Genomic DNA, 14,479 nt, shown 5'->3' with positions numbered 1-14,479 from the left:
CATTCCGGCGGTGCTCGATGCAGTTCTTTAGCTCCCGAGTTGTAAACGCGGAGCGCAACCACGACTTTTGAATGCAAATCGCTGTGACAGGTACAGACAGGTACAGGTGTTGGACTGAAGCTTGTGCTTCCCGTCTGTTGAGGTTGGACGGGGCGCGGGGTGTGACGTTGTGGTGGTGGTGGTGGTGTGGTGCAGTGCGTTCCCTGCGAATCGCCAAAACCTAAAAAAAACGAGCGTGTGTTGTTGCCGTGTTCCTGTAACTTTTTCACGAGATGAAGGCGTTTCGAGGCGAGCTACCGACTCGCGTTCTTGTCGTCGAAGGTGTCGGTCGGCACAGTGATGGAGAGGTGACTTTTGGTTATCTTCCCGCCTCGGTGGTGCTAGTGGTCAGTGATGTTTGATGGTGCAGTGCTTTTGAGGTTGGCGGTGCTTCTGGGTGGTGCTGGAGAGATGCTTGGCGTCCGATGACGCAGGCGATGGAGCCGTGATTGGAGAGCAGCACACGGGCAGCTCAGCTGTCGGCCGCCCAACCTGTCACTTGGTGCAGCTGTCTGCTACAACAAGTATCTGCACGCGTCTGCCGCCCTGCCCAGGACGGAACAGGATGCCGACTACCTAGTACGCCAATTGACAGCTCTGGATCTGCAGGGCCGATGCCGCGTTTGGGGCTCAACAAGAGAAGTCGAGAGTGGTGGTGCTTGTTGTTCGTGTCCGTACGTGGTAACTGATTGTCCCGGGAATAGCTGCGCGGCGGTTGTTGCGCTGCGAGTGGTCGAGTTCAGGCTGTGGAAGGTCGCCCTACAATTACCCCAAGTTGCCAACAATCGTCATTTTGAACACTTGCTTGGGTCGCCGCAACAGATAATGGTGGTCGCATATGCGACCCGAGCCCTGGCGGCCGACTACTTTTATAGCTTCCTCGTCTTTCATCCCAGACACATCCCAGACAGCCCGCGCGGGGGTGGTGTGGGATATTCATTATATTGGGATGCTAGTGCCGGAGTAGCAGTTTTTTCTTCTTCTCTATTGCTTGGCGCTGCGATCGTGATCTCCCGTCGGCGCATCGCAGTGTGCACATGCCGTTGGAATGCCCATCGCCATGTCCATCCATGCTAACATTTGGCGGTTGATCCAAGGAAAGGGCCCGGGTCCCCTTGTTTGCATGCCCGTTGGGTGTGGCTTGGGTTAGATAGAATACGGCCCAATTGCACCGGCGCAACCTCCGTGCCGAGAGCGCATGTGAGCATTTGATATTGCATTTCTTGGTAGTAGCGACAAAAGCCGATCGAGATTGGAGATATCGAGATGGATTTCCCAGGCCAGATGGGTGGGCAAGTGGGATCCGCCACCTTGTTGCACTGCCCGCCTCCAGCAGCGGGGCCCGGACGGCTGGGAGAGGTGATAGATAAGCGCTTATCGCGGTCTGCCAGACCGTTGCAGACTGTCAGCGGACTACGGGTAACCGAGGTACATCCCCACCTTCTAGCGTGCCGTCGTCTTCCGGGGGATTGTGGTGGTCCGTGGTGGGGTTGGTCGGCCATGTGCATTGTTTCAAAGGGGACTGCGGGCATCCAACTAACCAATGTGGTGATATCGGGTTGTCCGCGAAAGAGATGCACTCACCTCAACGCTCCAGCGGGTCTTGCAACACTGCACTGCAAATACGAAGGTCTTGAAACAGACCGAAGCTCTGGAAGGCGGGCACCAGAACATGGATTCCAAATGGACATAGGTGCCTGAAATCGGCTGTGTGCTGGCACGACAAGGATGACCGTGGATGGCAACCCAACCGGCCTCGGCGCTGCCTCTTGAAGAGGAATTCGATATCTCCGGCCCCTTTTCAGTGAGACGTTCCTGATCGCAGCTTGCAGCTATGTACCGGCGCCGGGTCAGATCCCCTTTGTCTGTTTTTTTTTTTTTTTTTTTTTTTTTTTTTTTTTTTTTTTTTTTTTTTTTTTTTTGGCGAATGAGCTCCCGGGCCCGGCCCATGAGGCTCCCGGCTCCCCTTTCCCATCGGACCCTGCGCAAGAGCTGATGATGGCCCGATACATAGCCCGGCCACGCACATTGTTACTGTTTTTAGCATTGCTTTCGGGCACATCCTTATTTGCGCTACCGATTGCTGCGATCCTCAACATCCCATCCGTTTCCACAGCATCGATAGCTCTGGTTGGTGACCAGATGGCAGTTGGCATAAGAGAAGCCTTCCACCGCCGGTGTACACTACACCTTGCCCCTGTTTGATCTTTGCCTTTTTGACTCTTCTACACCACCTCACAGCGAGCAGTTCATCTCCACTCACATCCAATTCTCTCCACGACAGTCCTGGTCAGCCGGTCAATTCATCTCTACAAGAGACTCATCGACCTTCGCAAACACGCAGAGTATCCAAAATATTTGCACATGCCATCCTTCACAGCTCCTCGATTTCTAATCCAACTGAAATCTTTGAACCCCCCTCTCCCATCACCTTACAATTCTTATCTAGACGGCCGAGGTTCGCGCGAATACAGCCCATTCCATCCCGATTCCGCGTCGATCACTTCCGACAGGTTCTACACTACTGCTATCAATCCCTCAGTCACCGCTATCCACACATCACGCGAACCCTACAGCATAGGTCACGAGCTTTTTTTTTCCGCTGTGGATTTCAGTTTGCGCAGCTCCATAACCTCCACCCATCGCCATCCATCTGATCCATCTCAGTTTTCACCCGCTGCAAGCCGAGACATCGGACGGCATATCGGAGCGGCACTGTACGTACATATGTAATCAGACCGGCGGCGCTATCCGGCGGCGCTATCCCCCCGGCCCCAATTTGAACAACACCCGCCAAGCCGAACGGGCCGCCCTCGCGGCCTCTGGACCCGGCAGAAGTCCACGCTGAGTCGCTTGCACCGTGGCCCGTACCCAGTGGCAGCGCGGCAGAGTGGCGACTGCCATAGTCACATCCCGGGCGACAAGGCACGATGATCGGGTGGATGATTGCTTCATTTCCAGGGTACGCTAGCGCAGGTACAGTTGCCTACCCGTCGTTTCTCTGCCCGCTCTCCATTAGTGACGGGAACATCAGTGATGCACCTCACGTAGTATTGTACCTACCGGGTAGCACCGGTAATGTTGTCGGATCGCACTTATAACGCTTCTTTGCGCCCAAGGGCAGTCCGGTTCTGCGTTGCGTTTGTATCCGTTCGAGCCCCCTCCTCCGAGTCCTCAACAAAACCCCAGGCCTGTGCATGTATGCCCAAAACACATGTCCCGAAGCGTTCTCTGGTTACCGGTCAGTGTCTGGATGATGGAAGATCCCTCACCCTTAGACCTTGGACCTTGAACCTTGGCAAAGCTTGTCGACAATCAAGCTTTCAACGAACACGGGTTATCCCAGCCCTTTTCCCAACCTTCGATTTGCGCATTTGTTCTTTCAACATTTCTGGAATCCATGACGCAAAGCCAGCGACATGGAGAAACAATCTCAACTCAAAATGTGATCAGCATCTCGAGTTTCACTACATACTGCGGTGGCTTTCACTCGTCATGTGAGAGGAGAGCAGTTCTCAGCAGGCAAATTCTGGCAAATGTTTGTACGTCTGCTTTCTCGAAAAAAGCCAACATTCACGCTAGTGAAGAACCAGGCACGAGTTGATAGTGCAATCTTGTTCTCAAAGCCGCAAAGGGGGTGTAACTTGATGAACCCTGGTAACCAACAACGTCCCTTATATCCCAGACACCAAGCACAAAGCCCCGCCTTTTCCCTTGTATCTGAAAGGGAATTTGAGGATTTATCGCGAGCACGGTCCCGACTCATTGGTCAGGCACATGGCATTGTGTGCCTTGTGTGAAGATAACCCTTCACCCCCATCCCTGTGACACGTATGAATTGAAGGTTGTGCCATCACGCCGTACACTACAATTGATCATCAGATGGATGGGCCGCACCACCCTCGTTCGCCTCGCACAAAAGTCAGGCCCGAGTGTGTCCGACCAACTACCTCATTGGAGGGGATGAAGTGTTGGATAAACCCATGAAAGATGAATAGGAACAACACGTTGTTGCATTGTGGAAAAAGATCCCAATATCAGACGGTTGGTCGACAGATTAGTGAACCAACGTCCCCGTGTCAGACAAATCGTACCTGCCTAACCCCGGGGCAAACCATCAACTCGAAGGGGCCAGGTCTCCAATACCAGGTGAGCAGCAACACATAACTCGATCAAAGTTGATGAATCAATAGGAGAGAACTTCCCTATTTATCCACCTTTAGAGCAAGAGAGGCGACGGATGCTTTCACATCTCCCATCCGCTGCCTCTGCCTCTCCCGTCCAAAGTTTGGGTAACACGACAAACGGACGCAATGAGAGTAGTATTTACCGTTGCCTCTCAGTTGTTCTTGTCAACAATCATCATCTCTCAATTAGCTTTGACTGCAACATGCGTTCGAACAGCAGTCAACGTCACGTATAGCGAATATGTCGGAGAAGAACTTGGCAACGGCGTCAGTCAATGGCTTGGACTCCGGTACGCGGCACCGCCTGTTGGTGCCCTGAGATTCGCGCCCCCGCGAGATCCGCTATCTAACTCTGAGCCTCAAGCGGCAAATAAGGTCAGAGCTCCATGGCAGGATGGCGTGTAGGCCAGTGAAAGCTTTGGAGGGCACATAGTAACTAACTGCTGATGCAATAGCATGGGAACTGGTGTGTCCGAAGGCCGGGTAATTCTCTGACTTCGGAGGATTGCCTGTTTCTGGACGTCTATGCACCGACAAAAGCAACCACAAAGTCCAAGCTCCCAGTCTTTGTCTTCATCCAGGGCGGAGGTTTCAACGACAATGCTAACCCAAACCTCAACGGAACTGGGCTCGTAAAGGCGAGTTCAAACAGCATCATCGTCGTTACACTCAATTACCGTGTAGGACCATACGGGTTTCTCACCAACGGACCGCAAGTTGTTGCCAACAACGGGCTTCGAGACCAGCGCAAGGCTCTGGAATGGGTGCAAAAGTACATCAGCCAATTTGGAGGTAACCCTGACCATGTCGTCCTTGGAGGAGCCTCAGCTGGTGCGGCCAGCGTCGCTTACCACATGATGGCCGACAAGGACGGCAACAGAAAGCTGTTCCACGCAGCAGCTGCCGAATCAGTCTCCTTCGGTACCGTCCTCACCGTCCAACAAGCCCAGTACCAGTATGACAACCTGATGATCCGCCTCGGCTGTGCCAGAAGCGACGCCGCCGCTAGTCTGGCCTGTCTGCGATCCAAGACTCAAAAAGAAATTGCCGACAAGGACGGCGACATCCCGTACCCTGGCTCGTCCAACGGACCCATCTACATGTGGTCCCCCGTCATCGACGGCGACTTTGTAATAGACTACCCGTACTCCGCCTTCCGCAACGGCAACTTCATCAAGAACATCCCCGTCATCTTCGGCGACGACACCAACGGCGGCAGCGGCTTCGTCCCTGACCGCATCAGCTCCCTCGGCGACAGCAACCAGTTCATCAAGGACCAGTTTCCTGCCATCACCCTGAGCCAGCTCGACACCCTGAACATGCTCTACCCTAACCCGAACGCTTCGATCTGTCCCAGAATGGGCTGTTGGCGCGGACAGGCGGGAAGTGTCTACGGCGAGATGAGGTACATGTGTCCTGGGTTGTACCTGAATGATGCGTTTGACAACTACAACGATCAATACTCCAAGGGCACAAGCTCTTGGGCGTATCGGTGGAACGTGGAGGACCGGGATCAGATGGCCAGCGGGCTGGGAGTGCCGCATGTTGTCGAGCTCAATGCCCTTTTTGGACCGACAAACATGTGGTATACTGGCCAGGTGCCCCAGAGTTATTTTCCGGGTGGGACAAACGCGGCGGCGGTGCAGGTCATGCAGGGCTATTGGGTCAGTTTCATCAGGACATTTGATCCGAATACGTTGAGGTGTTGTGGGAGCGTGGAGTGGAAGGCCTGGAAGAGCGGCGATAAAGCGAGTGCACAGCATCAGAGGTTGTTGTTTGGGACGGGCGGGAAGACGGCGATGGAGGTGATTCCATTTGATGAGGGGCTGGGGCTGAGGTGTAAGTATTTGCAGGCTATTGGGAGGAGCCTGCTGCAGTGAGCATGTGGCATGTCTGGTGGTGACAGTGTTGGTCGGGTCGGGTTGTTTGCTTCCGGAATCTGGCCATGACCAAACAGACGAGAGAGAAGATGATGGCGTGCTTGTTTCTCCGTGAACACCTCTCCCCTGAAGATGTCCTTAGCGTACGCGACATGAACGCAACAAAGATCATGTTTTTCCAATGAAGAGGTCCCATCCAACTTCAACATCAAAAGTGGAGATAGGGGAATGCTGTCGATGGCATGATGGATGTGATCTTTGACAACAAGTCGGAAGCTGTCGGCCGGACTCGCACAATTCCAGCGTCAATCCCCTCTGAGTAACTTCCTCGAGCGCATCTCTTTTTCCATTGCACGATTCGAATTCCTCGGGAAGGTGTAACTCCCCGAGCTTGCGCGTACACGGACACTTGTTTCCGACCCTAACCCTACCCCTGATCTAGTCCTTTAGTTGGAAAGCGCCCTGCACATGGATACGCAAGGGAGGTACTGTCCACTCATTCCAACTTCCAATTGCAGCTGGCCAAAGAAAGTTCGTTGCAAGACTTTCTCGTCCAAATGGAAATCAAGGAACGCCCTACGGTTTCCGAAAAAGTGTTGCAGGATCTGCGTGGGCCCTGAACTCAAGGATGATTGACGGATTGGCGGTTCCACGCTTCACCCAACACAGCTACGGAGATTGTCCATCCGCGGTCCAAACCGAACGACGGCCCCGGCCTTGCCGAGTTCCCCGCGCCGCTGGAAATGTTTCGATTCCCAAAAACCGGAAAGCTTCAACTCTCACCTGAGCTCGCGGGCCGACAGCCTCGCGCTTAGTCCAGAATGGGCATCCGGGCTGCGCTCTGCCGCCCCCTTCATTGTCCAAGGCAGGAACTTATGCGGATGTCTTCTCTTCCAAGACACTTCCCAGGATGCCGGCCCGCAACCTCTACACGCATAACCTGACGTGATCCAAGGCCTCTGGATGCCATGCTGCCACACCAACTTCGCTTCGATAGAACTGACGGAGGATGGGAACGAGGCCCGAGCCGGGAGCCGCATCCTTGCGACCTTGCCCGGCCACCCGTGCCTCGTCGACATCGACATCAAGCCTTTCGTAGTGCATATATAATGTCAACATCACCGCCGCTGTCTTGTTGGTCCTCACTTCCGGGCCATCGTCAAGGATTCTAGTTCCTCGGATCACCCTCCTCCCAAATCACCATGAAGGCTACGATTCTTGCCACCACCTTTGCCGCTGGTGCCCTCGCCCAGAGCGGTGCTTGGGGCCAATGCGGCGGTAACGGTTGGTCCGGCGCTACCAGCTGCATCTCCGGATACACCTGCAACTACGTGAATGATTGGTATAGCCAGTGCCAGCCTGGTACTGCCGCTCCCACCACCACTGCTGCTGCCACCACCCTCGTCACCTCGACCAAGACCGCCCCTCCTGCTACCACCACCACTGCCACCCCCTCCGGCAAGTTCAAGTGGTTCGGTGTCAACGAGGCCGGCGGTGAGTTTGGTGATGGTATCTTCCCCGGAAGATGGGGCACTGAGTTCACTTTCCCTGACACCAACACCATTCAGGTATGTCACGTTCCCTTGGTGTCAAGATATGTATTTTGTTCTGGATACTAACCTCGTTTGGCACTGTAGACTCTTCGCAGCCAGGGTTACAACATCTTCCGTGTTGGCTTCGCCATGGAGCGCCTTGTCCCCAACACCCTGACGTCGTCTTTCGATAACGGCTATCTCACCAACCTCACCCAGGTTGTCAACTCTGTTACCAACTCTGGTGCCTATATTGTTCTCGATCCCCACAACTATGGCCGCTACTATGGCAAAATCATCACCGATACCGACGCCTTCAAGACTTTCTGGCAAAATGTTGCTGCCAAGTTTGCTTCCAACTCCAAGGTCATCTTCGATACCAACAACGAGTACAACACCATGGACCAGACCCTTGTCCTCAACCTCAACCAGGCCGCCATTGACGGTATCCGTGCGGCCGGCGCCACTTCCCAGTACATTTTCGTCGAGGGTAACCAATGGACTGGCGCCTGGTCATGGAATGTGACCAACACCAATTTGGCTGCCCTTACCGACCCCGAGAACAAGATCGTCTACGAGATGCACCAGTACCTTGATTCCGATAGCTCCGGTACCAGCACTGCCTGCGTTTCCTCCGAGATCGGTGTTCAGCGCATTGTTGGTGCCACTGCCTGGCTCCGCGCCAATGGCAAAAAGGGTGTCCTCGGCGAGTTCGCTGGTGGTGCCAACTCAGTCTGCAAGGCTGCCGTCACTGGCCTCCTTGAGCACCTCAAGGCTAACTCTGACGTCTGGGAGGGTGCCCTTTGGTGGGCTGCCGGTCCCTGGTGGGGTGACTACATGTATAGCTTTGAGCCTCCTTCGGGCACTGGCTATACCTACTACAACAGCCTTCTCAAGACCTATACCCCTTAAGTAACGGGAAGTTGTGAAAGAGTTGCTGTAGGGAAAGCGAGCAATCGCCCAACGAGAACAAATCTGTCTTGTCGTTGGAAAGCATTGATCCCCAAATCGTTTACTTTTTCTTGTACATACATACTACCTTTGAACATATTAAATCGCATTGCTTGTACAGACAATTATTATGCCTATATTCCCATTTCATATTGCTGGATAGGGATCTAACCGTGTTATAAATATTAGTCCACACTTCTAACTAAAGCCACGCTGCGCTCAAAGCACAACGAAGAAGCGAACGGACACAGATTCGAATCACCGTGACCTTCAAGAAGAGTAAAAGCCGGGGGCAACGATCACGAAACCCTCTAATGGCTTTGTCGCCATAACAAGACCCTATCACCCGCCCAAACTCCTCCACCTGCTGTAAATACCAACCTTCTTATGAATTCGATCCTCCTCGTCCAAACCCACCAAAGCGAAAAAAGAAACTAGCAAACCTGCCGATAGTTGTGGACGCTTCGGACATCGCCATTGCGTCTTGATTCTCGTCCTCCTCCTCCTCATCACCAGTACTTCCCATTGGTAAATCCGAGTCACTCGAGTCCTCATCATCCCAATCTACGCCGAGTAGGCTACCGTTGAACAACAAATTCCTGGCCTGGAACCTTTCAAACTCGAGCCGGCGTTTCTCTAGCTCACGTGGAGACAACGGTGCTGCTGGCTCTTCCTTCAAGTGTTCCCAACCAACTACGAGCGAACTAGGCCCCCTTCCAACCGCAGAAACACTTTGTGGTATCGACGATGCAAGCTTTTGTTCAGATTTTCCTGATCCAGCCCTGACCCCTTCCTCTTCTTCCTTCCCAGCAGGGTCCTCCTGTATAATCGCTTCTGGAACCGCAGTCGGCTCCGCTGCCGCTCTACGTCCCAGCTTTAATCCAGCAAACAATCCGCTCCCTGCCCTTCCGGCTTTGCCTCCTTCGGCCAGGTCCCGCGGCGTCCAGGCTTGTTGCAAGCGGCTTGGACCTGGGCCCCTCAAGAGAGTGTTCTTCCGCCGCGCCCTGAGGTCGTATTGACCACCCACTTTGCGGTTGGTGGGATTCAGTCTGCGTACGAGTGGTGTTGGCGGTCCCGGTGGTCTTTGGGGCGGTAATGCCGATCCGCCTGGTTGGTTATTGGGCAAGATGAATGCTGTGGGGAGTTTGAGTTGTTGAGGTTGCTGTGGCGGTGGCTGTTGAGGTGGCTGCTGCGGTACTTGGGCCTGCTGAGGCAACCAATTTTGTTGCGGCGGCCGATTCTCCTGTAGCGGCTGATTCGGATGCTGCAGAGGCGGCCGATACATCCCACCCGGCTTTCTCTGCCCCTGAGCTGCCGCCCCATGACCAATTATGCCTCTATTGAGAAGTCTTTGTGGCTTTCCTCGAGCCGATCCCAATTCCCGAGGCAGGAAGGGCACTCCAGCATCTGCGGCGATCGGAGGGGGAGTCTGGAAATTCACTTGCTTGCGGGGAGGATTCGGTTGCAGCGGCGTACCCTGGATGCCGCCGGACTTGGTATGCGGAAGAAGACGGACGCCTGCACCCAGTGCTGTCAGCCGTTTGTTGGTGGGAGATGATGATGGCGCTCCTTCTCGTGCCGCTCGTGCTTGTGATGTAGCTTGTGCTATTGCGGCTGCCACTTTGGCTGCGGCTGCGGCTGCGGTCGAGCTGGTGGCCGCGGTGGAGTCGGAGGGCACGACGAAGGTGCGGACTCGTCCGGCTACCGCGTTGGTCCCGGCCTTGGGCGGTGAGAGTTGCGGGATTACAGGCGCCGGTGCGGGTTCCGCTGCGGTTGCCTCTAATGCTGCTTGGATGCGCTCCTTTGGAGTTGGTCTTCTTGGTGGTGGTGCTGCCGCTGCTGGGGTTGGAGCCACTGGAGCAGCGGGTCGTACCGTTGCTTCTTGGTCAGGGCCTTGGGGATCGGGAACAGCTTTTTCTTGTGGAACTGGGTTGGCTTCAACTGCTTCAACGGCGGCCTTTATCTGTTCGGCTTTCACCCCACTGGACTTTCTGCGTGGACGCCCAAAAGGACCCTTTGCTGGGGGCTCTTCCGCCTGTTGAGGAGCAGGATCTGGAGGGTTTGGCACGGCCTGTTGAGGATCATCATTCGGAGTATCCGCTGCGGCCTTTGGTGGTCTCGGAAACGCTGGTTTCTTCTTGACTTTGACGGGCTTGGTTGACTGGAGCTTAGGCCACTTTCCGGGAACCTTGAAAGTGAAGTCGAAAGTGCTGACACTCTGTTTACTAGGCGACACACCGGCTAACTCGGGTATTTTGCCCCAAGGAGGTCTGGAACTTTTTGCGGAACTCTCAGCTTTATCTTCCCCTGGCTGTTCAAATACGGCCGGCCTTGCTGGTCCTGGGACTCCTGGTGATTCGAAGAATCTTGCAGCCCATTGGCGGGCCTCATCTTCCGACAAACCTTCCCATTCAGACGATGTCTTCTCATGAATCCAATCCCACAGCTGCTTTGCCTCAGGCCGCATGGCTGGACTGTCGGCCATGCACAAGACTATGGCGGCACGAAGGTCCTCGTCAATGTGATTGTACCTCGTATGATTGACGAGACCACCCCAGGACCAAAATCTACCCTGGGTTTCAGCTCGACTTCGACGGCGGCCAGGAGGTCTGTGGTCCGTAATCCAGTAAGGAAACGGCATTCTGGAGGGTTTGTGGAGCGTTACGAGACACCACATAACTTGACCGATCCAGTACAAATTCGTTTTCCAGGTGTAATTGCCGGCGATAGTAGGAGTGAAGTTGACAGTTGTGGAAGGTGTGTACTTGATGTAATCCCATTCGGGGTGGAATTGCTCCTGGGCAAAGAAGAATACAGTGTTAGTTACACGGGCACTAACTTGGATGCTTTCACCAAACCATAATACCAACAGATGTCGTCGCAACGGGGTACCGAAAGAGTGTATTGGGAGAACATGACACTTACCGGTGAAAGCCAGCCCGCCCCTGGCTTGCCGCAGAATCTTGACCCCCACATCTTGAAGCTGAGGAGAAGGTTAGCGAAATGATTCAAGACTGAAAGCCGTGAGTTTGAATATCATGTGGCGTCATTCTCGGTCTCGATCTTGAACTTACAAATCGTTTTTCTCAGTGGCCATGTTCGTACCCAAGCCAAGATCAGCTATCTACAATTCAGGCAAAGGTCATTGTCAGCAACTGCTCATATCTATCGTTTCCATCATGCGGTATGTTTCGGCCATGTCTCTCACCTTGATATTTGGCGTTATCGAATGCGACTCTCGAGTGGGAACGTTGAAATCTCCAACGAGGACTACATATTCACACATCAGCAAGCCGTTCTGAATTCTTACTTGGTCCCGGGAAAAGAGCCACTCACTATTTGCTAGATCTAAGTCAAAGTGTATAAAGTTATCCTTATCAAAGCTGATCACATCCTCTCTATCTGGCAATCGCTCTTCCATAATGGGGCCCGTCCTTCCTCCAGTTTCCCTATACTCATGATAGTGCCGCGGGGGATGAGCCATAGCGAGAACGCCCTTGAACACTATTTGAGATCACGGTCAGTACGATACTTTCTCTTTCCGTTGTCTTTTCAGCATACGAGTCAACAAGGGGGGGATGAGACTTACAACACTCAAAGATCAACCAAAGCACTTTGGAATGAAATTTCTCTCCCGAGTGGGCCATCTTTCTTACCCACAAGTCAAAATCACCACGCCACATTGGCTCAATGACCATTAGGTCTGGATGTGTGTTGATGTCGTGGTCTCCATCGCTGCGTCGCTTGCTAGCCCCCTTAAGGTGCATGGCCTCTCTCGCTCGGTCAAAGATAGCCCTTGCAAGCGGACCGCGGAGTGCTGCTCTTGGCGATTCTCCTGAAGCTGGCGCCGCAACTATCGGCCTGTCACCGCCCGGTCCTTTCTCCTCTTCGCCCGTTGTCAAACGTGTCCGTTTGGCGACCTGAAAAGCAGAGTCCGCAGCATCGCCAGCATACTTCCTCTTCATTGCTTCTGGTGCATTCCTGTTGATACCCGGTCCTATTTTGTTCTTGTCTTTATCTTGCTGCTGCCTGTCCTCCACCACAAGACACTGCACCACGTGCGCGGCCCTGGCCACCCGAATATGGTTCTGCTTCTCCTGCCTGAAATTGTCTCTACTCCTGTCGATCAAGTTCATCTTGATCACAACGTTCTGCGACTGCCCTTCCCTCGGCTGTCTCAATTCAGCCAGCAACACCGCGCCCATGCCACCCCAACCCAGCACCTTCTTGATCCGAAAATCCGAGTTCGTCTCCAAAAACACCCTCGTTCTCGCGATCGCCTCCTGGACATGCGCAGGCTGCCCCCCTTTGAACCTGTCACCCACCTGCGGTCCCGGTGCCTGCGCCTGGTTACCAGGGTTGTTCTGTCCAGGCGCGCCCGCCTGTGCTCCGACTGGATTCTGGGGAGGCATACCCCGGCGCGAAAAGGGAACGATTTCGTACATCTGGTTGGCGCCGTAGAACGGGTTGGTGAAGTGGTTTCTCCACATGGGACCGGGAATGGGCGGTTTCCACCTCTTGCGCAGCGCTCGGTGCTCGGGGGTGTCTCGCAGGTGCAGCTCGCCGCGCCGGTAGAGCACGCACGGGTAGCCGTTGTCTTGCTGGTAACGAAGCATCTCGCGCTGGACGGCACGCTCGCCGTAGAGGTCGGCTGCGGGGGGTTCCACCCGGTCCAGCCCTCTCCCTCCTTGTTTCTGGGGTCGGTACGCCATGCTGATTGTGAGGTTGGGAGAATGTGGTTGTGTTGTGTTGTTGATGAGAGAGTGAGGAGTGAGGAGGTTATAGGTGTTGAGAAGAAGGCGGACCAATAAACTTCGTGCCTTTGCCGGAAAATATCGGTTCTCCAGATATTCCAGTAACGCTTATCAGTAGGTATGCGAAGCAAAAGGATAGTGAGAGCGGATTGGTGATATTTGAGTGATGGCGGAATGATGGGACGCCGTCACGCGTTGAAATGGCGCAAAGTCAAATGAGATTGAGTTTAATGATGACGAGAAGGAGGAGGAGGAAGTCAAAGTGCTATTCTGATGACGGTTGGACTGGCTCGCAATAGAACGAGTCTATATGACGCGGGCTTGCTGGTATAGTTGACACGATTCTGACAATGGTCCCTGACCGCACTTATCGAACCATTCCGTTGTAGTGGGAGTTGGCCGACGTCGCGGAGTTGAGAAGAGAATGGATTAGTTGCCGGCGTTGCCGCCAATGGTGGCGTTATCGCCCTCGTTCTCGGCCTCGTCGTCAGTGATCCAGCCCGACTCGGTCTCCTCAATCACGTCTTCCTCACGTTGTGTATGAGGGCCTGCAATACGGGTTGTGTCGACGGTGACTTTGGTAGCCTTGTAGATGCCGTCCTTTCTCCCGAATATTTTCTTGGTGGTGACGAGCTCGACGGTGGTGGTCGTGGTGGTGATGCGAGTTTTCGTTTCTTTTATGTACATCTCGTTCTTCCCAGCATGTCGGTTGGGGGTGAGGTACTTGTCCTCCACGTCAGTACTACTGTCAGAGCCGAAGTGCGACTCGGACTCAACGCAATGGGGCTGGAAAAGATGCTCGAGCAGGAGATCTTCCTCTTGGTGGTGGAGATGGTGATCGAGGAGAGGTTGGTCCTCGGTCTCCGAGGTAGTTGTGGTGGACTGGCCATTTTGGCTGTCCACAGCCGGGCTTTGCGCCTCGGCAGTGGGGCTCTGGTGCTCCCGGTTCTGGTTCATCTTGGCTAATGAGGCTGATTAGCTGGTTTTGGTCGTTGAGAACAATGGAATGTTGTCTCTGAGACAAAGAAGACTTACAACTTGGTGTGAGTGGTTGCGCTGCTCAAAGACCTGGTGGTGATGTTTCCGGGAGGGAGGGGCACTGGGAGAACAAAGAACGGTGGTAGTATGAGAAGGGC

General features: G+C 54.2%; 4 protein-coding genes across 4 annotated transcripts; 2 read left to right on the top strand and 2 right to left on the bottom strand.

Moving 5' to 3' along the window:
* The first annotated feature begins 3,946 nt into the window (after positions 1-3,946).
* On the top strand, positions 3,947-6,340 carry B0T23DRAFT_83778 (Alpha/Beta hydrolase protein). The gene is made up of 2 exons (XM_062841866.1): positions 3,947-4,601; positions 4,682-6,340. The coding sequence occupies exons 1-2, from the start codon at positions 4,353-4,355 to the stop codon at positions 6,104-6,106; spliced, it is 1,674 nt and encodes a 557-aa protein (XP_062695708.1). The 5' UTR covers positions 3,947-4,352; the 3' UTR covers positions 6,107-6,340.
* A 685-nt stretch (positions 6,341-7,025) lies between these two features.
* Positions 7,026-8,762, top strand: B0T23DRAFT_83780 (putative cellulase precursor). The gene is made up of 2 exons (XM_062841867.1): positions 7,026-7,674; positions 7,744-8,762. The coding sequence occupies exons 1-2, from the start codon at positions 7,309-7,311 to the stop codon at positions 8,548-8,550; spliced, it is 1,173 nt and encodes a 390-aa protein (XP_062695707.1). The 5' UTR covers positions 7,026-7,308; the 3' UTR covers positions 8,551-8,762.
* B0T23DRAFT_438332 (uncharacterized protein) lies at positions 8,763-13,536 on the bottom strand. Its single transcript, XM_062840658.1, has 6 exons — positions 12,179-13,536; positions 11,926-12,093; positions 11,798-11,859; positions 11,664-11,713; positions 11,515-11,572; positions 8,763-11,386 (listed from the first exon to the last, which is right to left on the bottom strand). The coding sequence occupies exons 1-6, from the start codon at positions 13,299-13,301 to the stop codon at positions 8,975-8,977; spliced, it is 3,873 nt and encodes a 1,290-aa protein (XP_062695706.1). The 5' UTR covers positions 13,302-13,536; the 3' UTR covers positions 8,763-8,974.
* On the bottom strand, positions 13,537-14,300 carry B0T23DRAFT_438321 (uncharacterized protein; the record flags this gene model as incomplete). Its single annotated transcript, XM_062840657.1, has 1 exon — positions 13,537-14,300. The coding sequence occupies one exon, from the start codon at positions 14,298-14,300 to the stop codon at positions 13,773-13,775; it is 528 nt and encodes a 175-aa protein (XP_062695705.1). The 3' UTR covers positions 13,537-13,772.
* Between the last annotated feature and the right edge of the window lie 179 nt (positions 14,301-14,479).

Source organism: Neurospora hispaniola, assembly GCF_033458365.1.
Source record: "Neurospora hispaniola strain FGSC 10403 chromosome Unknown B0T23scaffold_2, whole genome shotgun sequence".
Taxonomy (NCBI): domain Eukaryota; kingdom Fungi; phylum Ascomycota; class Sordariomycetes; order Sordariales; family Sordariaceae; genus Neurospora; species Neurospora hispaniola.
Note: the sequence above shows the minus strand (reverse complement) of the source record. Positions and strands in the feature narration are given on the sequence as shown.

Bases quoted from the DNA above. Each gene is read 5' to 3' on its own strand.
- B0T23DRAFT_83778 (XM_062841866.1), top strand. From the start codon at position 4,353: ATGAGAGTAGTATTTACCGTTGCCTCTCAGTTGTTCTTGTCAACAATC. The intron at 4,602-4,681 runs GTCAGAGCTCCA...CTGATGCAATAG, and splicing joins AGCCTCAAGCGGCAAATAAG to CATGGGAACTGGTGTGTCCG.
- B0T23DRAFT_83780 (XM_062841867.1), top strand. From the start codon at position 7,309: ATGAAGGCTACGATTCTTGCCACCACCTTTGCCGCTGGTGCCCTCGCC. The intron at 7,675-7,743 runs GTATGTCACGTT...TTGGCACTGTAG, and splicing joins CTGACACCAACACCATTCAG to ACTCTTCGCAGCCAGGGTTA.
- B0T23DRAFT_438332 (XM_062840658.1), bottom strand. From the start codon at position 13,301: ATGGCGTACCGACCCCAGAAACAAGGAGGGAGAGGGCTGGACCGGGTG. The intron at 11,860-11,925 runs GTGAGTGGCTCT...GTGAATATGTAG, and splicing joins TGACTTAGATCTAGCAAATA to TCCTCGTTGGAGATTTCAAC. The intron at 11,714-11,797 runs GTGAGAGACATG...CCTGAATTGTAG, and splicing joins CGATAACGCCAAATATCAAG to ATAGCTGATCTTGGCTTGGG.